General features: G+C 36.7%; 2 protein-coding genes across 8 annotated transcripts; one reads left to right on the top strand and one right to left on the bottom strand.

Annotated features, from left to right (window-relative positions):
- Positions 1 to 497: 497 nt before the first annotated feature.
- NSL1 (NSL1 component of MIS12 kinetochore complex) lies at positions 498 to 14009 on the bottom strand (the record flags this gene model as incomplete). The annotated part of the gene is made up of 6 exons (XM_083350203.1): positions 498 to 773; positions 1460 to 1527; positions 6852 to 6903; positions 9189 to 9319; positions 10850 to 10925; positions 13722 to 14009. Coding segments are annotated over 6 exons (891 nt in total), but the record flags the coding sequence as incomplete, so codon positions are not given.
- A 42-nt stretch (positions 14010 to 14051) lies between these two features.
- TATDN3 (TatD DNase domain containing 3) lies at positions 14052 to 25555 on the top strand. Of its 7 annotated transcripts, none has more exons than XM_083358571.1 (11): positions 14052 to 14131; positions 14979 to 15011; positions 16180 to 16253; positions 17522 to 17606; positions 19273 to 19389; positions 19857 to 19919; positions 20696 to 20805; positions 21945 to 22000; positions 22963 to 23075; positions 23686 to 23766; positions 25325 to 25555. In XM_083358571.1, exons 1-11 carry the CDS (start codon positions 14081 to 14083, stop codon positions 25466 to 25468), a joined length of 927 nt encoding a protein of 308 aa, XP_083214697.1. In that variant the 5' UTR covers positions 14052 to 14080; the 3' UTR covers positions 25469 to 25555. The 7 variants fall into 7 exon arrangements, with proteins under 7 accessions (XP_083214697.1, XP_083214701.1, XP_083214700.1 ...); XM_083358570.1 differs by lacking the exon at positions 14052 to 14131 and adding an exon at positions 14446 to 14700 and having other exon boundaries at positions 23689 to 23766; XM_083358569.1 differs by lacking the exon at positions 14052 to 14131 and adding an exon at positions 14446 to 14700.

Below are 25555 nucleotides of genomic sequence, written 5' to 3'. Positions count from 1 at the left end.
CTAATTTTAAAAGTATGCTGATGTAGAAATCCACAAACAGTTACAGGGAACTAGATACCCCTTAATGTGCATCTAAAGGATTGAGGATTTGCCTCAGAAATTTCAGGAGTTCTTTGAAACTCCATTTACAGATGCTCTGCTTATAGTTCTTTTGAAGTTCCACTTAGCAAGATTCTTTGCTATGGAAATGTACAACTTCATGTATCAAGAGCATTACCTAATGTTTGGAAAGATTACCATTAAAGCATTTATGTTTTCATAAACAAGTCAAAGTCCTTGTAGAAGATCATTCTGCTGTAATATACTGTAGGTAAATTTAGTTTCAAACAAAAATGTTAAAATTTAATATGCTTCAGTATTTTACAGAATAGCTAAAGGGATCCAGTATCGAACTTCATCACTATCAAACAAAATTTGTTTGATTATATGGATTCCAGGAGATCATTAGGATGCTATATAAACAACAACAAAAAATCAGAAAAACTGAATGGCTGTGTTCATGTATCATGACTAAGTTTTCTTTGTCGGAGTGGGTAGAGTCTCTGTGGAGAACATGATGATCTCTTCATTTTGAGTACGACAGAATTACTGCTAGCAGTTCGTGAAGGTGTAACTTCCACTTGTGATGTAAGGTTTTTGACATCATTTTTATCCTCTTTTTTAACTTCAGAGTTAAACATGATTTCTTGATGGAGTCTGCATTGTTCCAAAGTTTGTTGTAAAGACAATGCTTTTGAGAAGTCTTCTGCTTTTTCTACAAGGGATGACAGTGACTGGAGATGGCAGGAGAAAAACAAAAACAATTCCAAGTTATTCAAAATGGGCTACTATATCTCAGGAGTACTACAATACCTAAACTGCTTTAATGAAGTTTAGCAATAGTACACTAAACATTAATTCATATGTGCTATGTATTACAAACCTTTCGTAATATCGCTTTGCAATTTCAGCACACATTTAAAAGGACTGAAATTTTGGGAGTTGTAGATTCAAAATATATGTAGATGATACTAAGTACAGCAGACAAATTCTGAATAAATCTATTCAGTTGAAAAATAAGAGACCTCTATTGTCTTTTCTTAAAACAGTTAATGAATCAGGTTTTCACAAGTGTCCTATAATATTGCTTGACAATAAGTTAAAGTTAGGAATTTGTAAATCTATGCATTCCCTGGAAATGGATATTTGGAGAACACCACCAACCACTTACTATCCTGGCAAATACATTTCTGGAAAGACAGACTTTCTAGAACTAATATATCATTGCATTCCGGAGAGCAGTGAAACATTTGGGGACTGGAATATGTAATTTTTCACACAGTTATGTTTCTAGATTATGAATGCTACTAACTTGGACCACTTTGTTGTACTTAAAACTGACTATCTTAAGTTAGTTGGAGTTGAGTCATTATGTCAATTAATCAACTAATACAATCTATTATATCTTTAGAAACCTCACCTTAAATGATTCTCCAGTATGTCTAGACATAGTTTTCGTTGAAAGTCTCAGTTCTACCATAGACTGATCTGAAAAAAAAAAGATTCATGTATTCTCTTACAAGATAAACCAAGAAAAACATCAATCTGCTGCATTGTAATGTAAAAGAGGGAGAGAGAGGAAATGATATCGAGATAGTATCATGGGCCATCTACTATTCTAAAGAGGGTATTTTATTCAACATCTAAAAAGAAAAGTTCCAAAATTGTAAAAATACAAATGTTTTGTGGACCATGTTATTTCATTCTGCAATTTACTATCAGTTTATTTTTTGATAAGGACTCATATACTGTGACATTCAATGCATTAAATATACAATCATTTCTAAAATACATCTGAAACATGCAAAACTAAAAATAAACCCTTTCCCTATCACAGACCAGTATACAACTACTCATCTGATATAGTGAGATTCTAAGAAACTCAGTTAGGGATACTTCATTCAAAATCCATATTCAGCATGCAATTTAATTTACCATTGCTTTAGATTGGTCATATCTCCTTATAATCTAAATCATACAATGTTTCAAAGGGATGACAGAAAAATAGCTAAATAAACTAATCAGAACTCCATGGAAGAAATAAATGATTACAGTGTAAAACAACAGAAAAAACAATAGCAGATTTGTAAATAAATATTGCCTTCCAGGATTTCACAGTCCCTTCCCCCACAAATTTCTAATATGTACAGCTGGGTGGATAATAAAAGCTCTTGTGTATTGCAATTTCATAGTATTTTTTAACAAAGTTAAACAAAGGAGTAAAAATCTTCAAGTTGTTTTTAATTATCCCATTTAGCTTAATATTTAGTTTAAAACCACATTTTAAAAGATTTTCTGATAGAAACTTCTGAAATTAAACTTACACATATATATATTTATACTGTTGTAAACTATTTATCTCCTATTCTTCCAAGGACAAATTTTTCATCACTATTGTATCAAATATCATAAATGCTAATTTCCAGTAAATCAACAGACACGTCTTTTCTTTTTGCAGCTCCTGAACCATAATAATCAGAATTCTGAAAGGGAAATTCCTAGGATTATTTAACCCAAAACTGCATAAACCCTAGATTAATCTATCTGGAAAACACAGTGCTGAATTCTAAACTGTTGTTGTTGTTGTTAGCTGCGAAGTCGTGTCCGACCCATCGCGACCCTATGGACAACGTTCCTCCAGGCCTTCCTGTCCTCTACCATCTTCTGGAGTCCATTTAAGCTCATGCCTACTGCTTCAGTGACTCCATCCAGCCACCTCATTCTCTGTCGTCCCCTTCTTCTATTGCCCTCGATCTTTCCCAGCATTAGGCTCTTCTCCAGTGAGTCCTTCCTTCTCATTAGGTGGCCAAAGTATTTGAGTTTTAGCTTCAGGATCTGGCCTTCTAAAGAGCAGTCAGGATTGATCTCCTCTAGGACTGACCGGTTTGATCGCCTTGCAGTCCAAGGGACTCGCAGGAGTCTTCTCCAGCACCACAGTTCAAAGGCCTCAATTCTTTGGCGCTCAGCCTTTCTTATGGTCCAACTTTCACTGCCATACATTGCAACTGGGAAGACCATAGCCTTGACTATACGCACTTTTGTTGACAGGGTGATGTCTCTGCTTTTTTAGTGTGCTGTCTAGATTTCCCATGGCTTTTCTCCCCAGGAGCAAGCGTCTTTTAATTTCTTGGCTACAGTCCCCATCTGCAGTGATCTTGGAGCCCAGGAAAATAAAATCTGTCACTACTTCCATTTCTTCCCCATCTATTTGCCAGGAATTGAGAGGGCCAGATGCCATGATCTTGGTTTTCTTAATGTTAAGTTTCAACCCAAGTTTTGCACTCTCCTTCTTCACCCGCAACAAGAGGCTCTTTAGTTCTTCTTCACTTTCTGCCATTAGAGTGGTATCATCTGCGTATCTTAGGTTGTTGATATTTCTTCCGGCAATCTTAATTCCAACTTTTGATTCATCTAGCCCTGCCTTTCTCATGATGTGCTCTGCATATAAGTTAAATAGGCAGGGCGACAGTATACAGCCTTGCCGGACTCCTTTCCCAATTTTGAACCAATCAGTGGTTCCGTGTCCAGTTCTCACTGTTGCTTCTTGACCCGCATATAGGTTTCTCAAGAGACAAATAAGATGGTCTGGTACTCCCATCTCTTTAAGAACTTGCCACAGTTTGTTATGATCCACACAATCAAAGGCTTTAGCATAGTCAATGAAGCAGAAGTAGATGTTTTTCTGGAACTCCCTAGCTTTCTCCATGATCCAGCGTATGTTGGCAATTTGATCTCTAGTTCCTCTGCCTCTTCGAAATCCTGCCTGTACTTCTGGTAGTTCTCGATCCACATACTGCTGAAGTCTAGCTTGTAGGATTTTAAGCATGACTTTACTAGCATGAGAAATGAGTGCAATGGTGCGATAGTTTGAACATTCTTTGGCACTGCCTTTCTTTGGAATTGGAATGTAAACTGATCTTTTCCAATCCTGTGGCCACTGTTGAGTTTTCCAAATTTGCTGGCAAATTGAGTGTAGCACTTTTACTGCACTGTCTTTTAAGATTTTGAATAGCTCAGCTGGAATACTGTCACCTCCACTAGCTTTGTTGTTGCTCAGCTTTCCTAAGGCCCACTTCACTTCACATTCCAGGATGTCTGGCTCGAGGTCAGTGACCACCTCATTGTGATTATCAGGGACGTTAAGCTCATTCTTGTATAGTTCTTCTGTGTAATTTTGCCACCTCTTCTTAATCTCTTCTGCCTCTGTTAGGTCCCTGCCATTTTGGTCCTTTATCATGCCCATTTTTGCATTAAACGTTCCCTTCATCTCTCCAATTTTCTTGAAAAGATCTCTGGTCCTCCCTATTCTATTGTTTTCTTCTATTTCTTTGCACTGTTCATTTAAGAAGGCATTCTTATCTCTTCTAGCTATTCTCTGGAATTCTGCATTCAATTGGGCATATCTATGTTTTTCTCCCTTGCCTTTCGCTTCCCTCCTTTCCTCAGCTATTTGCAAAGCTTCCTCAGACAGCCATTTTGCTTTCTTGCATTTCTTTTTCTTTGGGATGGTTTTGGTTGCTACCTGTTGTACAATGTCACGAACCTCTGTCCATAGTTCTTCAGGCACTCTGTCTATCAGATCTAATTCCTTAAATCTATTTGTCACCTCTACTGTATATTCAACAGGGATATGATTTAATTCATACCTGAGTGGCCTAGTGCTTTTCCCTACTTTCTTCAGTTTGAGCCTAAACTTTGCAAGGAGAAGCTCATGGTCTGAGCCACAGTCAGCTCCTGGTCTTGTTTTTACTGACTGTATAGAGCTTCTCCATCTTTGGCTGCAGAGCATATAGTCAATCTGATTTCTGTGTTGACCGTCTGGTGATGTCCATGTGTAAAGCCGTCTCTTGGGTTGTTGGAAAAGAGTGTTTGCTATGACCATCGTATTCTCTTGACAAAATTCTATCAGCCTGTGCCCTGCTTCATTTTGTACTCCAAGGCCAAACTTGCCTGTTATTCCAGTTATCTTTTGGCTTCCTACTTTAGCATTCCAATCCCCCATGATGATAAGGACATCATTCTTTGGTGTTAGTTCTATAAGGTGCTGTAGGGCTTCGTAGAACCGGTCAATTTCATCCTCTTCAGCACTGGTGGTTGGGGCATAGACTTGGACTACTGTGATATTGAATGGTTTGCCTTGGATTCGAACTGAGATCATTCTGTCATTTTGAGGATTGTATCCCAGTATTGCTTTTCCTACTCTTTTATTGACTATGAAGGCTACTCCATTTCTTCTGAGGGATTCTTGTCCGCAGTAGTATACCTGATGGTCATCTGAATTAAATTCACCCATTCCTGTCCATTTTAGTTCGCTGATACCTAAGATGTCGATGTTCAGTCTTGTCATCTCTTGTTTGACCACGTCCAGCTTTCCTTGATTCATGGATCTTACATTCCAGGTTCCTATGGAGAAAAAATCTTTACAGCATCGGACTTTCCTTTCACCACCAGACACATCCACAGCTGAGCGTCCTTTCGGCTTTGGCCCAGTCGCTTCATTCTTTCTGGCGCTACTAGTACTAGCCCTCTGCTCTTCCCCAGTAGCATATTGGACGCCTTCCGACCTGAGGGGCTCATCTTCCAGCGTCATATCGTTTTGCCTTTTGGTACTGTCCATAGGGTTTTCATGGCAAAGATACTGGAGTGGGTTGCCATTTCCTTCTCCAGTGGATCACGTTTTGTCAGAACTCTCGACTATGACCTGTCCGTCTTGGGTAGCCCTGCACGGCATAGCTCATAGCTTCATTGAATTACGCAAGCCCCTTCGCCACGACAAGGCAGTAATCCATGAAGGGGTCTAAACTGTACATCAGTAATAAAGAACAGTAAATAGTAATTTTAATTATAATCTCTATTAAAAGAGATGATATGAAGTACAGGTAGTCCTTGACTTATGATCGCAAATGAGCAGAGAATTTATGTTGCTAAGTGGGAAATTTTTTAACTGAGTTTTGTCCCATTTTACGACCTTTTTTGCCACATTGTACATCAGAGAAGTATTTAAAAACTTAGATGTTTATACTGCTTCCAAAACATGGGAAATGAAACAAGGAAATGAAAGCTGATAATTCTATCTTTCGTTTCTATTGAACTGTAGTTACTGCACAGGGATAGATGCAAATTCCAGACTGCAAATAAATTCATTCATAATAAGTTCAGCGTATTGGTTCATAGTTCATAGTTCCAGTTTCTCACGTGGTCCTTTGAGAAAATTAATTGCCCATTCCCCGGTCTAAGCAGTATGGCCTGGAAAGTGGTAGAATTAAGACCATGAACTTTATATGGCATTCTGTTTTTTTCCTGCAAAGCATTGTACCCAAAATCATAGTTTTTTTTTTACCTTAAAGGCATTTTTTTTAGTTAGGGTTCTGTGAGAACTTGAACTTTGGATACATAATGTTAGTGCTCACAGTGATTAGTGGTATTTACACACCCCAACTTAGCTGCTAGCCCAAGACTTTGCTGTACTTTTAACATTAAAAATTATAGATAGTATATAGGCTAAAAGTGAATTTTATTGTGAAGTTTTTCTATTTTTCACAATTGTTACGCAGGGTTTCCAAGACATGAAGATTATTTCAAAGGTTTTTCCAGGGTTAGAAAAGGCTGTCTTAGAGACTTTGTACGATACGCTTTTTTCCCACTAGGAATTCACATCAGATGCATAAAATGTTCCCCCATATTGCCAGATTTTATCTCCTCTCCTCTCTCTCTCTCATTATATCTGTAAGAACAGATAGTTATGGAGTATTTAAAACATATAATTGCTATATTCTATGAAAATAAATGAAGCACATCGTTCAGAAAATTACCTTGAGAAGGTTCAACTTTTATGTCTTGACAGTTCACAACAGGTTGATATCCCTAAGCATACAAAAAAAAATACATTCAAAATCTCTTTCCTTTGTTTGCATTATAACTTCTAAAATGTGACTTAATTCATAATTAAAACATTTGAATCTTAAAGCAAATAAAAATTCTTATCCACATACGTGTATGTAATACATCTCTGTAAAAACAACCATTCTTTGATTTGTAAATTTAGCAAAAGCAGGTTTTGCTGTCTCATCATATACAGGCAGTCCTTTCCCGCTTTAGCAGGGGAGACGGACTGGAAGACCTCCAAGTCCCTTCCAATCCTATTATTTTCTTAAGTCCTGACTGATCATACAGTCACCTTCTGAAGTTGCTGAACTAGGGGTTATTTATGGCAGGTCTTCGTAGTTGCAGCCCCTGCAGTGTCCCCCACGATAATGAGATAACAATTTGGGTGCTTGGGAAATGGCTTGCAATTATGATGTTGCAGCATCCCACAGCCACAAGATTGTCATTTATGACTTTCACTGCTGGCTTTTGTCAAATAGAATGAATAGGGAAACTGGCAGGAGGTTGTAAATGGCAATCATATGACGACAGGATGCTTTTGATCACTTAGGATTCACGTAACAGTGGCAACTGGACTACTGTCATAGTTATAATCACACTGCTTAGTCACAGAGTTCCACTGATAAGAGAGGACTACCTGTATTAATTAGATGAGTTAAATGCTGCTATTACAATATATTTTACATTCTAATCTAAACAATCAAAGTTCTATATTACCTAATTTTACAGCAATTTGGATGACTAATAAAACAGTGCCCCCTACTGCAAGACTTAGGATAAGCTGGATTTCTTATTTAAAAAATACCAACTTCTATAAAAAAATGTATCAGTGATTATAAGTAACTGAACAGCCATCACTGGTTTCCTGAAAATATTTTACAGATATTTTTCTTTTGCTCAAAACCTTTTTTCCCCGCAGTTCTGTATTTTGTATTTTAATCTTGTTTGAAACAAAATAAATATATATTTTAAGGAAAAGCTGCAAAGCAAGTGTTCTCAAACTCAGACGTATGCAACGTAGTGCCCTGAGAAAGCCAGTAAGACAGAACTGGAATGCGTGTATGCCCCAAAACAAACAGCACATACGCAGAAAGGGGAAAATGCTAGAAGGCACCTATACAATGGCACATATATGTCTTGGCTACAGTTTATAAAAAGAGCAATAATAAGCAGAAGAAAGGGGTTTTTTTAAATAATAATTCAGATACTGCAGGACATGCTGCTGTAGAGGACATCACTTGGAGTAGAGTCTGCCAAGTACAGAGATACTGGTCCTGGGACAAGAAGGAAGATCAGGAAGAAAATGCTGGACTGATTTGAAAAAGTGTGGAAAGACCAGGAGGAGACACCGTGATGTATGTTTGGAGATTTAGAAGGAAAATAGTGGAACTATGTGAAATAACGCCTTTTTTTGGTAGCAAAGAGCTGGAGAAAAAAAAAACTCACAGACATTCCGTCTCAATAATTGATAGGGAGGGGAAGAAAAAGTCATAATAGAGTACAAATAGTGAAAGAAAAAGACTTGAGAGGGAGGAGAGTTAACTAGGTTAACATTTATTACTGTATATTCTTATGAACATACTGGTTTGTAAATATTTTCACTTGTGTAATACTAAATCACGCTACTTTATTAGCATAGAAATCACATCCTGCTTACAATCACTCACACCTTTCATATGGATTACTGTAATATGCTCCATATGGGGATGCAAAATGTACTTATGTGCACCCCTTGACTGGGCTATGTTACCTGTCTCCCTGTGGGTTGCTACAGCATGTGCAGTAGCTGTAATGCTATGGATGGTTGGGATCACCTTGGGTCTGAGTTTTGTGATAGGGTTATATATATTTATTGCTTTACATTGTATTTTTGCTACTTTTATATTGTTTTTGACTGATTGTAAACTACCCAGAGTCATGTATTAAAAGGGGTGGCTATATAAAACTGATAAGTGCCCACAATAAAAATCTTTGTAAGTACTGGCTGTATGTGTGTCTATATCATCTCCTATCCTGAACATCTTTCCAACTAGCATCCTTTCGGAGCTTTAAGTAAGTAAGCATATGTGTTTCCCTGCATCACAATAGTTTATGACAGGTTTTAGTGATCACAATATTACCTCACCTTAGTAATATATTAAACTAGGCTCATAAACTATAATCTGATATTCATGGACATCTGCTATTGTAGTAAACAAAATCATTATCTGATTCTCTCAAAGTAAAGATTTTCATCCAATGACTTAAGAATTCAAATTACTCACCAACAATTTTTGTTGCATTTTAATGCCTTTAACAACATTTATTTGCATTTTTCTAGGATACTGATTACGCTTGGAAGCCACTTTCACAATTAATTCATCAAGCTGATCTTCAAGGAGTTTGATGTCTGTGTCTATTTCACAACAAAAATAGAAATATTTAATATTTGAAAAGTATAGTATGTGGATATATTTTTAACTTCAATTGGCACAGAAAGAATACATGTATCATCATCTTCAGCAAAGATACATGAAAGTATAATGAGAAGGGGAAAGATTTATTACAGTAAATTTTTTATTCATTATTAAAATGAAAATTGTGAAACAAATTTGAATTTATGTTAAATGACAAACTGTACGATAAACCCATAAAAAGCAAACCAACAACAACAACAAAAAAACAAATAATGATTTACTGCAGAAATTATTGCCTAGAAACAGACTAGTTTCTTGACATAAATCAAGAAAAAGAAAAAAAGAATCATGTCCAACAAACTGACTGGAACTGTACTCCAAGTAAAAATAAAAATACAGCTACAGGTAATCCTCACTTAATGACCACAATTGATAATGGAATCTCAGTCACTGAGCAAAGTGGTCGTTAAATGAAACACCCACGTGACTGCTTCATTCAATGACTGCGATGACTGTACTTCCACTTGCAGTTATTAACCTGCCTCCTAGGTTGTTAAGCAGACAGAGTGAAAGGACTGCATTCTGGCAGATGAAATCCATCAGAAGGCAACCCTTTGGCTCTCAAACGTTCCTGCAGCCAGGTATTAAGAAATATAGAATGTTGTGCCAAACTGGCTCTGTAAAATTCATCACTGCTAGTTAAAATAAAACAGCTTTTTTTTTTTAAAAAAAGTCAATAATTCAATTGCAATGAAATTGAAAGGAAATATAGTACAACTTTTCCAGAAATGTTCTAACTTTATTCACATCATTTTAAACTAGAGAATCTTATGAATTATAAACTGTCATCCACAAACTATAACAGGCCAACAGGTGGCAGTAATAGATCCCTTTAATCTGAGATGACAGGAAAAGAATAGAAATCTTTTTGGCATATAAAGTATATGATCTATTATGTTATGGTCTCCTCACCATAAATGTATCTATAACTAATATTTTTAAACCAAACTAACATTACAAGGAATTGTACTACAACAGGGACTGGGTAAATACAGCAAAATACAGGTAGTCCTCGACTTATGACCACAACTGAGCCCAAGATTTCTATTGTTAAGTGAAACATTTGAGTTTTGCCCCATTTTACGACCTTTCTTGCCATAGTTGTTAAGTGAATCACTGTAGATGATCAGTTAGTAACCCAGTCGTTAAATGAATCTGGCTTCCCCACTGACTTTGCTTGTCAGGAGGCCGCAAAAGGGGTTCACATGACCTTGGGACACAGCAATGGTAATAAATATGAACCAGCTGCCAAGCATCTGAATTTTGATCACATGATCATGGGAATGCTGCAAAGGTCATAACTGTGAAAAATGGCCATAAGTCACAGTTTTTGGTGCCACTGTAATGTTGACCAGTCACTAAACAAACTGTTGTAAATCGAGGACTACCTGTAATTATATATAAGATTTTCCAATAGTATTAGTCAAGATTTTGCATATTAACTCTAAGGATGCTTTTAAATAATATACCATTTTGAAGATTTGATGATTCCTGCCATAGCTGCCCATTAACAGTGATATTCTCTTGTACAGCTGTTTCAAAGTTCTGTACAAAATATACAAAAATATAGATATAAATAAATAATGTATGAATTCTTAAAAAGATACCAATGCTACATCATTGCCAATGCTACATCACAAAATGGACCAGTAAGGAATGACATCGATAAACAAAACATTGATTGAACAGCATTCTGATAAAGCACATCCATTCAGCAAAACAAGTCCACAATATTTACAAGCACAATGTTCCCATGTTGATAGATAAATTACAAAATAGTTTCCAACATTTGATGCATTCCAACATTCCAGCAGAAAGAAAACCAAGTTCATGGCATCCGGCCCTCTCAATTCCTGGCAAATAGATGGGGAAGTAATGGAGGTAGTGACAGATTTTATTTTCCTGGGCTCCAAGATCACCACTGACAGGGACTGCAGCCAAGAAATTAAAAGTTGCTTGCTTCTGGGGAGGAAAGCCATGGCAAATCTAGATAGCACACTAAAAAGCAGAGACATCACCCTGCCAACAAAAGTGTGTATAGTCAGGGCTATGGTTTTCCCAGTTGCAATGTACGGCTGTGAAAGTTGGACCATAAGAAAAGCTGAGCGCCAAAGAATTGAAGCCTTTGAACTATGGTGCTGGAGAAGACTCCTTCGATTCCCTTGGACTGCAAGGTGATCAATGCTGACTGCTCTTTAGAAGGCCAGATCCTGAAGTTGAAACTCAAATACTTTGGCCACCTAATGAGAAGGAAGGACTCACTGGAGAGGAGCCTAATGCTGGGAAAGGTTGAGGGCAAGAGAAGAAGGGGACGACAGAGAATGAGGTGGCTGGATGGAGTCACTGAAGCAGTAGGCGTGAGCTTAAATGGACTCCAGAAGATGGTAGAGGACAGGAAGGCTTGGAGGAACGTTGTCCATTTTAGCATGATAAACAAGCAGAATGCATAACAATGTACATATAAGAAAGGTCTAACAGGAAAAATACAATTATGGGGAACAAATGCTCATTACAGATACAAGTATTTTCATAAGAAACACATGTCAAATTCAACTCTATTAATATATAGTCACAAATACCTGAAAAAAACTCTGTGTGTTGTTAAACAGAAAACTCAAGGCAAATTAATGGATGTAATAACTCCACTGCCCTTTCTGAATCAGAGTGGAATGTCCAGTTCAGATTGCACTTCATATATAGAAGGATACTACTAATTTCTGTCAAGGGAATAACTGCAACTTATCTTGTTGTCTACTTTCACAATTAATTATTACCAGTAAAATAAGAGAAAGGAAACTCTGACATGTACTCTAGAGAAAGTACATCCTAACTGGTAGGCAATCTCTAGAACTCAATAGTGAGAAATTACTTTCTGGATTTCAAAATAGGGTTTTCTTTTTTTAATTTGGGGTGTGTGTGTCTGCATGCAAAGCTAGCAATGGCAGAGGCATTATTAATTTGAAAATCAGTCTTTTCAGATTTTTATGAACTCATTAGATGACCACAATCCAGCCAGTCTTGACTTACAGTATGCAGAGGGTATAAAATTACATTATTTACTATCATAATTACAAAATTTAAACAAACTTACTAAGGAAAGATCACTTAACAGGATTTCCAAGCATAATGTAACAAACACATATCAAACTTTTAGAAAAAAAATCTTGCATGGTAAATACATGTAAATACAGTACACAGCATTAACTTTTCCTAACAGAATGATCTGCATAGTTTTATCTAATCATTTATTGGCTGTTTGAATGCCAAGGTTTTATTTTAATACTTACAATAAATTTTAAAGTTATTAGTAATTAATTACCAGTCTAGCTTAGTTTCTATTGGCTACTTCTGATACAGGTTTTTTTTTAAAATTAAGATCAGTGTCAAAAGTACCAACTTCTACAACAATTTCTGCATTAATTGGGAAATTTCTTCAGGGATGCTCAGCAACCTCCCCCTTGAGTCTTTGTTATGTAAATTATATGTTTCTTCCTATGAAAATACTTGTTTCTGTTGCTTCCATATTGTTTTTCAATATTTTTACAATTGATAATTGCTTTTCCTTTCTTCACAGAAATCACAAATAAAACGCCTTGGTGTCATACTATATTTAAAAATCAGCAACATTTATGCTGCTTTTATAATTCCTGAGGTTTTAAGGGTGAAAAGTGGTTAGGACCGTATCATACAGTACATACCGGTGGGAGAGGGATTGTGAATGCTTATTTTAGAAGTTATACGACTGCTTCTGACCTCGAAAGATACAAGAATCTGAGATGTCCGTTTTCAGCAATCAATCTTTGAGAACGGTAGAAGAGTTATTTGGGGCCAGAGGTTACTCATCCCCTTACTAAAGACACTCTAGGGCAGCGTTTCCCAACCTTAGGAACTTGAAGATGCGTGGACTTCAACTCCCAGAATTCCCCAGCCAGCATAGCTGGCTGGGGAATTCTGGGAGTTGAAGTCCACGCATCTTCAAGTTCCTAAGGTTGGGAAACGCTGCTCTAGGTCACAGGTAGGCAACCTTGGCTGTTTTATGACTCGTGGACTTCAACTCCCAGAATTCCTGAGCCGGCACGGCTCAGCTTGGAAACCTCTCCCTTTCCCCTCAGCAAGGCTGGCTCAGGAATTCTGGGAGTTGAAGTCCACGAGTCATAAAAGAGCCAAAGAATTAAGCCCTATTCAACCAAACAACGCCCCGCAAACAATTCAATATTTATTGAAAGTCTTCCTCTGACAGAAGTAATCTTAATGAGAAGCAATCAGAATAAACCTGCCGCCATCCCTCCTAGCAGCCCAACTCTCACCACGGCCAAGCCATCTCAGTCCGACTCCCCTTACCCAAAGGGCTTCCTCCACAGCCTGTTCCAAGTTCTTGCTGTCAACAGCCTGACCGGCCCCGAGTCTGCGCACGAAAGGTCTGCAATGATCCAGCAACTCGGCCGTCCATCGGCGTGAAAGGCACTGCACTCGGGGCTCCTGACGCGGCAGTGGAGGACAAACTGCCGCATCCCCAGTCAACTGCAGCGCCTCCATTTCGGCTATCATTTCCCGCTCTCTTTCAAAGCCCTCCTGAACTTCCTCCCCAACCCGGAAGTAGAAGTGATCCTCATTTAATGCTTTGCCACCGCGACGGTGGAATCCGGAAATAGGTCCGGGTGGAAACAGCGACTGGGACAACTCTAGTTCTGAGTGCCAGGATGGGAGCGGTGGACTGTCACTGCCATCTCGCGGCGCCCGAATTTCAAAGGGTAAGTGGTTTTGGACTAAGGGGAAAAAATACACCACCAAAATATTTACTAAAACCTCTTATTAAGACATCTTAAACCTTTGCAAAGAATTTGCAGGTTTTCTTCATCGGGAAATACTGTTATTTAAGGATTAGGGAGGAACAAGGTTACTGTTTGATATGGCAATGTCTGCCCGAACTTGCCGTCTGAAATTCATTTATTTATTCAATTTCTATATCCGCCCAGGTCAGTCAATGACTCTGGGCGGCTTACAATTTAAAACGAAAATGATTGTTAGGAGAATCTGAAAATATATATGTTGGTCCTATGGGGGAGGGGTGTAGCGGGGTGGGTGAGAATACGACAGTGATTTCCCCAAAGATTGCAAGCATTTGTGGATCCTCTGGTTATACTATGGTGGCATCTTCCTGACTACTTAAGCATCTCCAATTTAGGACTCATAAGGCTGCAGAAATCTGAATCACGTCTAAATGGATACAGTGAATACAAAAAGCCATAGAAGAATCTGTTCTAACCAAACTATGCCAGCATATCTGGATAAAGACACAGTAGTCAACAATTTGGAAGAGGTCAATCTACATTCCAATACCAAAGAAATAGTTTATTATATTTTCTTTTTTTTCTCCTTTGGGTGTGTTTTTACAATGTTTTTTTTCTTTTTAATGTATTTTTGTATTAAAATTGGTATGTTTTATCTGTTCAGTATAATCCTTAATAAAAATTGTGGGGAGAAAAGAGAAAGGCTGTGTTACTCTTTATGGGTAGAATGAAAATCTTGGTCCTTTGCAAATATGCTATGTTTAAACACAATGATCTGTCAGCATAATAACATTTTAACCTCTTCCAGGATATTGAACGTGTATTGGAAGATGCAAAAAAGGTTTGTAATATTTTTCAGTTGTTATTTTCCCTTTATCAAAGTGTAAGCATAGTTACATCTGCATTTGTGTTTTGGAACTTAAGCAGATTGACTGTTGAATGTTCAGTTAGACTAAAGTTCAAAACACTGACTGGGTGACATGCAGTTTATTTTAACCACCCTGGTGGCTTCAGGCCAATCATTGTCTCTCGGCCCAATTCAACACACATGGTTGTTGTGGGGAAAATTGGAGGAGGAAGGAGTATTGCTATGTTTGCTGCCTTGAGCTGTATATGAAAAAAGGATAAAATGTGGATTATTCTTTACAAATAAGACCTCTGTAGTTTGGTGCAATGAGTCTGTGAGCCTCTGTTTCTCATGCAGTCATTAGATGTTCAATGTACCATAGAAGTATATTTGATTGATTCATATATGCTTTCTTATATGTGGCTTGCTCCCTCTGACAGTACACAGAATTCATATCTGAAAAAAGTTGGCTTGATTTGCAAGTAATCTAGAAAGGACACAGATCTGAATGCTAATATATTCAATGTAAAATGAAGCCTGATGCACACTAAGCAGTGCTTTTGTTTGTCAAAACAGTAAGATTATATAGGTTCTGAGACAAACAGCCTCAGGAGCCTTTCTTAAAAGTTCTAGAGTTATACTTTATATATTCCAAATATATATTATTTGGGATGCAATAAGGTCTCCTGTCTTGGATATGAGGTTGGACTAGACTAGAATATCTCCAATGTTCCTTCCAGTCCTTATACTTTTTGGAAAATTGAAAGATGGAGTGCATGGGTGGAAACTGTTGAGGCATGAGACAAATGACCCAAATTGGAACTGGAGCCTACATTTTATGGTTTAAGGAAGTCTCCAAAAGGAAATATTTTTCCATCTCATCCTTTTCTCAACTATTTTCTTTTCAGCAGAATGAACCTGCAATTCTATGCACAGGTTTTGTGGGACAATCAGAATTGCCATAGAACTAATGTGAGATGCAGAGCTTTCCTTCTGTAAACTTTCTATACACAGGTTACTTTAGATTCAAATCATTGTACCATAGTTTAAAACTTACAATTGCATTTAATTTAATGTGGGAATATTATTTTTAAATAGATTTACTTTGGAACAGTTTTGTGATTTATTGCTTTAATGCTATGTAATTTATTTCCTATTTCAGTCTAACGTTTTGGCCCTGGTAGTAGTTGCTGAACATTCTGGAGATTTCACAAAAATTATTCAACTTTCAGAAAGGTACTAATGTTTCCAGTCTATACTGGATGAGATGAAAATAGTTACAGTTTAGGATTTAAAGAATTACCCAGTTAGTTATATCCATTTAATGGGATTTTGGAATAAACATCTTCATTTTTACTTTTGTCATTCTTTTTTTTTTAAATTTCAAAATTAAATTGAACTATGCTGTTCTGTAAATATCTGTGTTCAAAGAAAATGTTACAAACGTATTGAATTTTTGGAGTATTTCTTTGGAGTATTAGATTCACCCACATATTTTACAATAAAATTTTAACAGTCTGATGTAATTTGATGTAATGTGCAGGAGAATTTACCAAGAATTCATTTAAGACTAGAGATTAGCACTCAGTTTCACTGAGGGATAAATTGGTTTATTACGGTCCTTGAAGGTGAAGGACAAGCCTATAAGTAGAGGGAGTGCAACCTCTTTTTATACATTTATGCAAATTGCAATATATATTAAATATTTAATTGGGATATCGCAAAATCTGTGTTAATGAGATCAGAAGGTGGGAAAATGAGAATTAATAACAGTGGCTTTTTTGAGTTGAACAAATGGATCTAAGCCTGTGCCTGTTAACAGGTTATCTTTTTCTAGATGTTATCAAATGCTTGTGCTTTCCAGCACTTCTACTATATCTCAGTAGCTGAGTCAGCGTCAATTTGTATTTTATGGCTCAACAGGGTTTTCTGTTTGGTTAATCTGGCATCATACTTGTTCCTTCATCCATTATTCAGTATATACTGTATGAAACTTGAGATGCCTTCACTCAAGTGTGCTGGAACTTGCTCGCAAGAGCCGCTTGTTAAGTTATCTGGAATTTTGTGTGTTGTTTGAGAGTAGAGCTGAGCCATAATGCCCATTTGTTTTTCAGCTGGCAGTGAGGTATTGTACAGCAGCAGCAATAGAGCCAGCGGAATAAATTCTTACTCCTGCCTAGATTAGTATTATTTCGCACAAAACAAAAAACGTTGTACCGTATTTTCCGGCGTATAAGACGACTGGGCGTATAAGATGACCCCTGACTTTTGAGAAGATTTTCATGGGTTAAAAAGTAGTCTTATACGCCGGAATCTACGGTAGTTGTTTTTAAGTGGTACTCAGACAAGGAATGCATTGAAAATGTAAGAATGAGGAACAGAAAACTAATTCACTTTCTTTTCTTTTATTTGAAGTAAGTATTGATTTATTTGACATTAATTTTAGTGATTCAATGTAATGTGCACCTGACTTGTGCCATGCCTTAACAAATGTTTATGTCTAGACATCCAGGATTTATTTTTCCATGCTTGGGCATCCATCCAGTTCAAAGTATTCCAGGTGGATGTGAACGCAGTGTTACTTTAAAGGTGAAATGAAAAAAATTACAATTTTTAAGTTCTATACATTATTAAGTCTACACTGTGTCTTAATTTATTAGATATTTTTCGGTCTTTATTAAATTGTAGTCAGGAGTTCTTTAATCTTACAAGTAAGGAATAAAGTTCAACGAGCAAAAACTTGCCTAAGATCACAGAATAAATCCATTTGAGATCAGTTTGGTTTAATTGAGTCACCATAACAGTGAGATTGATGGCATAAAAATCTAATAAAATAAAATCTAAACACTAGACAAAAAGAAATTCCCTTCTATTATATGGATGTATGAATAAGACATACATATCATAGCTACCATCACAAGAGACTAAACACATAAGAAAATATCTACAGTAGGTACATACATAAAAACACACCATTAAAATGCCCCTTATTGATTTAGTTAGATCAGTTTTATGAGAGACGTTTGCCTAAGTCTTGTTGAGAACACTTATTAATAAAAGTTTAGAATTTCATGTAAATTAAAAGAATAGTTCTAAGACTCTAAGCAACAGGGCACCCTCTCATATCAATATTTTTATAAGGAGAACAAAGGAAGAAGCAATGTTTTCCATTAAAAGTGTAGTATATGAGTACTAAGACATATGGCTTGGTATTGAGATGGGAATGTTCTATAGTGGCCAGGAAGAAGGCTTTGTGAACTTGGTTGATCAGAGAAAAAATCCTCACATATATTTGAAAGTGAAATTCAACCTTTATAAGGCAAGATACACTTTAGCTCCTTGGCTACCTTTTGGTTTTACGCACAATACAGGTAGTCCTTACAACAGTTTATTTAATGACCATTCAGTGTTATAACGGCAGTGAAAACAGTGACTTATAACCATTTTTCACACTTATGGCTGTGACAGCATCCCCATGGTTACGTGATTTACATTCAGATGCTTGACAACTGACTCACATTTATGATGGTTGCAGTGTCCCAGAGTCATGTGATCCCCTTTTGCGACCTTCTGGCAAGCCACATCAATGGGGAAACCAGATTCACTTAACAACCATGTTACTAATTTAACAGCTGCAATGATTCACTTAACAAATGTGGCCAGAAAAATCATAAAATGGGGCAAAACTCACTTAACAAATTTCTCACTTAACAATATATATTTTAGGCTCAATTGTAGTTGTAAGTTGAGGACTATCTACAAATTTTAATGTAGATTAACATATTCAATATAGCAGTGCTTACAACCTTAGCATCTTTAAGTGTGGACTTCAACTCCCAGTATTCCAGTCAGCATGAAGTTAAGAAACACTGCAGTGTAGTAATGTATATGTTTTGTGCCTATATGCCATAACCTAGATAATGGAATTTTGCCCAAGAATATGCAGTGATAAAAAGCAAAATGTCTATGGTAAGTGAAACAGTGCTGTAAACATTAAGTATAAAAATCAGAGTTTTTTTGACAGAAAAGCTGGTGCACGTTTAACATCCATCCTGCCTTCCTTAAGAACATAGAAAACATACTGGGTATGTAAGTAGTCCACATGGCCTACTGCAAAGCCCTGTACATGAGACCACCCTTGAAGAGTATATGGAAGCTACAACTGGTGGTCCTGTAAGCAATTTTGGGTGTCCCCATGGTTACTTATGTAACATCTCTGCAACGCGAGCTGCATTGTATGCCTGTTTCCTTTCAGGTGCAATGCAAGGTGTTGGTTATTACCATTAAAGCCCTTCATGACATGAGACCAAGTTACCCGAGGAACTGTCTTGTCCCGATTACATTGATTTGTTCCACCTGCTCAAGCAGGCAAGTATGTTATGGATCCTGTCAAAGAATTTTGACTAGCAGGATCCTGGAAGAAAGACTTTTCTGCTATTGTCCCCACCCTTTGGAATATCTTACCCCAAAGGTAAGGCAGCCCCCCCTTCTTCTGGAGAATATCTTCTGGAAGACTTGGCTCTGCCAACTGGCATAGGAGTCTCAGAGTGATATGAAACTCTGAGGCTGGTTGAAGGCTTGAAGGCATCTTATCTCTTTTAACATCTTCATTTTAACCTTCTAATTCTGCTTTTAATCTGTTTTTAACTATGTTTTTATACAACTGATGTTTTTATTCTAAACTGTCCAGAGTCACTTAGGTGAGATGGGCAGTGTAGAAATTTGAGAGATAGGTAAATAAATAAACAGAAGAGAAATCAAGAGAAACATGAAACTGAGCAGAAGCAAATGTGTACATTTACTTTAATATTCATTTCATTTTGTTAAATCTTTTTGCAGGATCTAGAAGAAGCATTCCCACTCATTGAGCTATATCAGGATCATTTGCTGGCCATTGGAGAGGCAAGTAGAATCATCATATTATTTTATTAGGTCTTTTTCAGATATAATTTTTTCTCTGTCAAAAGCAGTGTGTTTCACTTAGAATTAAGCCCTAAAGAGTTGAATGAATTTAGCATCTTGATAAAAGTTTCTAGGACACAACACTGCAATCCAACCTGTGGTGTTTAGATTTAATTTTTGCAGTACACTTACCGGTATCTGGAATTAAACCCTATTGAGTAAAATGCCCATATAGTATATGTAAGTGGATTTACACAGAATTGTACAGATAGAATGGAAAGTAATATATCAATGTACATTATGTCATAACAAAAACATCCCTGTATGTATAATTGTGTGTGTTTTGGAAAATGTGCATTTGCTGAAATATTTATTGTTTAATCTATGAAAATACATACATATATTTTGAACTGTACAAATATAGAATCATTTAAAATAAATAAAATGTATGTTATATCCCCACTACATATATATGTAGTTGTCATAAATGAGGATATGCATATGTGATGCATAGTATTTGCAATATATCTAGGAAATATTTTCAATGTAAATTTGTTTTTCCATGTTGGAAATTACCTTTTGGTCTCACAGAACAGTCATATCTTTTGTTGTAAGCTTCATAAACTATTTACATTTCTAAATAAATGATTAAAGATTGCAAGTGTTTCATAAATAATAATTATTTGATAGATGTAGCTTCTTTTTCACCAGGAGCACATTTCCTCTGTTTTTTCCCCACAATCACAATCCACCTTGTGTTTTTTTTAAATCTCTAGATTGGTTTAGATTTTACTCCCAGATTTGCCAGCAGTGATGAACAGAAGGAAGGGCAACGTCAAGTTCTGATGAAACAAATTCAACTGGCGAAACAACTTGACTTACCTTTGTAGGTTACTTGTTGCAAAAAATATAGCTATTTTTATAATTTAGAGAATTAACTTCTCTTTATGATACTTAATTTCTTTAAATGAACTTATTTTTCTAAAAATCTGATTGCATTTTGCTTAGATCCTGTGGTTATTTCATGTACTGTAATTATAATACAAGGGACGTGGTGGCTCAGTGGGTTAGGACGCTGAGCTTGTCTATCAGAAGGTCGGCAGTTTGGCGGGTCAAATCCCAAGTGCCGCATAACAGAGTGAGCGCCTGTTACTCGTTCCAGCTTCTGCCAACCTAGCAGTTGGAAAGCACGTAAAAATGCAAGAAGAAAAATAGGGACCACTACGGTGGGAAGGTAACAGAGTTCCGTGCGCCTTTGGCGTCTAGTCATGCCGGCCACATGACCACGGAGACGTCCTCGGACAAGCGCTGGTTCTTCGGCTTTGAAACGGAGATGAGCACCGGCCCCTAGAGTCAGAAACGACTAGCACGCATGTGTGGGGGAACCTTTACCTTTACCTTTAATTATAATACAACATGTTGCATTATTGTATAATAGTTATATAGTGATTTGAAATGTTTTCAAACATTTTATTATTGTTTTGTACCATCAAATTGTATAATCAACAGTTCAGCAAGACATCATATGGAGATTTTAAAAAAATTCAGAGTGGGAATGATGTTCCATAGGCAAGTGCCGCAGAAAAGAAGGTGCATACATGTTACATGGCATTGTTTCATGGAAGGGACTCTAAGCACACCCTTTCTTGTTACTATGAGTAGTAGTTGCAGAATTCTAGATCTAACAATGAGTGAACTGATAATGCAAGTCATTTGCATGTGAAATGGGTGGCTATACAAACAAACAAGATACATACAAATAAGATGCTATGATAGAGAACAGACTCATCCCCAAATGTTTATTTGTATAATAGTGTGATATATTTATTACAACTTTACTATAATAATTACCCTATACTTCAGTCCTAGTACTGTTAATTTAATAGTAAATTAAAATATCTAGCTGAAATCAAAAGCCTAGACATGCTGCAATTTCAGTCATGTAGCTGGTGTATCTGACCCTGAAAGTCATGGTAGTTTTGCCAAAATCTCTTGCTGAGTTTTTGTTCTTTTTATTTATTCTAGAAATGTTCATTCCCGCTCAGCTGGAAGGCCAACAATTAACCTCTTAAAGGAACAAGGTATAATTTATTTTACTTGAATGATTTAAGTTTGTTTAGATTTCTTGTTAAAATATGTGTGCCCCTGATATGGGATCTCATCTCCATGGGGGTCTAAGTCAACTTTTCTTCTCTAGATGTTACATCAAAATTATGAGGAATATGTAACTAAGTAGTTGCTTACTTAACTGCTTTCATTGCAATTTTCAAAACTATGCTTTATTATTGGAAGAAGCACAGGCATTTGAAAATCTGGAACAGTTACATTTTAGCAAGATTTGAGTATTGGCAGAATTTGGCAAAATCCAAGGCCCTATTTAGTATAAGAAACAGGAAGATCCCCAAATCTTGTCACATTTGCCACATTTTGAAATAAATGTGTTTTTAGAGGCTAGTTTGCCATATTTTGATATAATTCATGTAGTATATTATGCAGACTAAAGTGCTAGAGGGGTATGGGTGAGCCGAAAGTCTAAAATTTCATAACTACCCTAATGAATATAGTACTTATTCTAAAATTAAACATCGCTTCAATGCAGAACACATGATATAAAGTATTTTTTTGCAAATGGATCCTCCAAATTGAATACATATTTATTTTTGCCTTTGTATGATTTTTGCAAGAAATTCCTAGACTGTTAGAAACAACTGCATTCTTGAATCACATAAACAATATGATAGGAACTTATGTGTCTGAATTTCTAGTTTTAATAGCATATCCTTTTGTAAGGAATTTAACAACAACTTGTGCTTTTGGTTTGTTGACATGACAATCAAATTAAGCAATTGTGCAGAAAAATATAGTATGAATATATGAAAAGGGAATACAAGTAATCTCACTCTGCAAGAGGGCATTGATCTCTCTCTCTTGCATTACAATATGTGCTTTGAAACTTTCTTGGTTTGTAGTTGGCTGCTTACGTTAGGTTCTGACATAATTCTACTGGTAATGTGACTTCTTTCCCGGCTATTGGGATACTCAGGTGCCGAGAAAGTGTTGCTCCACGCATTTGATGGCAAACCATCTGTAGCAATGGAAGGAGTGAAGGCTGGGTATTTTTTCTCTATCCCTCCTTCAATTACAAGAAGTGAACAGGTAAGGATTAAGGAGCAAAGCCTTGAGCAAAAGTTCTTTATTCATGGCATTGTGTAATACAAACCTAAATACATGTAAACATTTATAAACACACTCCAGGACAGGCTAAAAAAAAATGTCTAAATCAATCTTGATTCCTGGCAACTACCTAAACAAGTTCTTCGTTTTCTTGGCAACAATTTTGGAAGTAACTTGCCATTTTTTTCTTCCTAGAGCTGAGAGAGAATGAGTGGCTAAAATTATCCAGCTAGCCCATCTCAAAGGTGGATTAGAACTCATAGTCTGGTCTCTGGCCTGATGTGTTTAACATTTATAGTACATCAAAATAATTGTCAGTTATTAATCAGCTGAAGGATTCATTGCTTAAACAAAAGAAGCAAGGTTTCTCAATGGATCTTGGCCTTTTTCAATTTTTTAAAATTTGAATATACTGAAATAGGGAATAAAAATTGTTTAGGAGTGTATAAGTATATAAAGACAATGTATTCAACATCTGATAAAGTGCATAGTTTATGTGGAAATTGTATAAATTAACAGTCTTTTGTTCGAGTGTTTGCCTTTTCTGCTTAGAAGCTACAGATGTTAATTCCTTTCTATGATTTCCTTTAAGAAGCAGAAACTTGTGAAACAGCTGCCTCTGGAAAGCATTTGCTTGGAAACTGATTCACCTGCCCTAGGTCCTGAGAAACAGGTCAGGACCCATCAATGATTCTATCTTGTCAGGTTCAGCAATAACACAGTGTAACAGTAGAATTATATCAGTTTTAAGCCTGTTAAAATGACAAGACTCTTAAGTGTAAAAGATAGAGGGAGGTTATCTCAATGAAATAGACTGCAGGTGTTGTTTGCCCAAAACTGGTAGACTGAGTGCTTGAGTATGTCACCTAGGAATTATGGGAATTGTTTCTAGGTTGTGATACTGTCTTTGCACATCTCAAACACTGAGGCTGTACCTTTGCTACTCTGTTACTAGTGTTTGGACTTGGGATATATCCAGGTAGTTTTGTATTTCTTTGCATGTGTGAACATTGTGATAATTGGTGCACAGGATGTGCTTGGCACATTTGCTCAGAAGCAGCAGACTGTTGCAATTTAGTTTTTCCACTCCATGTCTCCTAAGGATTTTGTCTCCTGTGAGACTAGGCTGAAGCTGCCATACCTAAAGATGAAACAGGCAGGTAAGCAAGGTGGACAAAAGCCCAGGAGTCAAAAGATCCCTTAGGGAAGGTAGATAAGAAGGAACTAAGTCATTAAGGAAACAAAAGAAATATGTCACCTGAACCAGAGAAAAGAAATTTAACCTGAGCATGTGGGGAAGCCCTCAAATTTCATCAATAGCAATAACCAGACTTATAAATTAAGAAGGCCAAGAGTAGGTATTAGTTTTTCAATCAACAAAGCAAAACCAGCAAGGACTTGGGGAGATAAAAGGGGTCCTGAAGACTTCCCACTCTTTGAGTCATCTTTGGATCCAGACTTGGTAGCTTCTGTCCCAAGAACCAGTTGTGCCTCAGTGTTCAGTTGAAAGTGGCTTGAGCATACAGTAGCTGTTTTCTAAGCCTTTGTGAGTGTATGACTGAGTGACCATAAGTTATAACTGGGAGCACATGTAACACCCATTATTACTGCCTGTTATCACCTTAGCAGTGAAATTGGTCAAAATGGTGAGTTGGTCACTGGGGTGTGTGTGTGTGTGTGGTTCGGATAATCTGGTCCAGATCCTTGTAGAAAGCTTCCTTGTCTTCACCTGGATTTGTGTGAGTTGATAGCTAGGTGCTGACAGTGGTGACATACAGGGACTTGCTGAGACGAAAGCAGAACTTCATAATCTGTTAATTCATTCCAATTGGCGAGATGTAGTAGAACAGGCAATGTTTAGGGGACCTTTTTTAATCTCCTCCCTCAGGTGAGGGTGTGTAGCACTATTCTAGCAGAGCTTCTCAGATACCTTGGATGCTGCTGGACATCTCTACTGTCTTGGCTACAGAAACAAATGACCCCTGGTCCAAGGGCCATTCCTGTGCAGATTTATGACTACAACTGTCAGTCATCATTTCCACCTGTTCCTTCATCACTCCTGCATTACTCAATGAATTAGGTTTGGACTAAGATTTGCAGATGAGTTGTAAATGAAAAAGAATTGCTCCACAGGAACCTGTTACATAATTTTATAAATGTTTATAAACTTACTTTGTAATTTTCTTTACCATTTTTAAAATGAATTTTATAATCTTATTATTGCATTTCAGGTGAGAAATGAGCCAAAGAATATCTTCATTGCTGCAGAATACATTGCTAAAATAAAAGGAATTTCAGTGGAAGATGTTTTACATGTAACAACACAGAATTCACTGAAGGTTTTTCCTAAGCTGAAAAACTTCCACAAGACCTAGGTGATGTTCTATAGCATCTGACATTACTTCAGATTATTTAAATATATGTAATTACATAAAATGTATACTATTAAAATATCTTAATAG

This window comes from Vipera ursinii, assembly GCF_947247035.1.
Source record: "Vipera ursinii genome assembly, chromosome: 1".
NCBI classification, from domain to species: Eukaryota; Metazoa; Chordata; class Lepidosauria; order Squamata; family Viperidae; genus Vipera; species Vipera ursinii.
This window is presented reverse-complemented; position numbering and strand designations above follow the sequence as displayed.

What these genes read in the sequence shown, in the direction of transcription:
- TATDN3 (XM_083358569.1), top strand. Translation starts at nt 14,602, where the DNA reads ATGGATACAGTGAATACAAAAAGCCATAGAAGAATCTGTTCTAACCAA. An exon ending in CCACCTGCTCAAGCAGGCAA is followed by an intron (nt 19,390 to 19,856) that starts GTATGTTATGGA and finishes ATCTTTTTGCAG; the next exon opens with GATCTAGAAGAAGCATTCCC. An exon ending in AAACAACTTGACTTACCTTT is followed by an intron (nt 20,806 to 21,944) that starts GTAGGTTACTTG and finishes TATTTATTCTAG; the next exon opens with AAATGTTCATTCCCGCTCAG.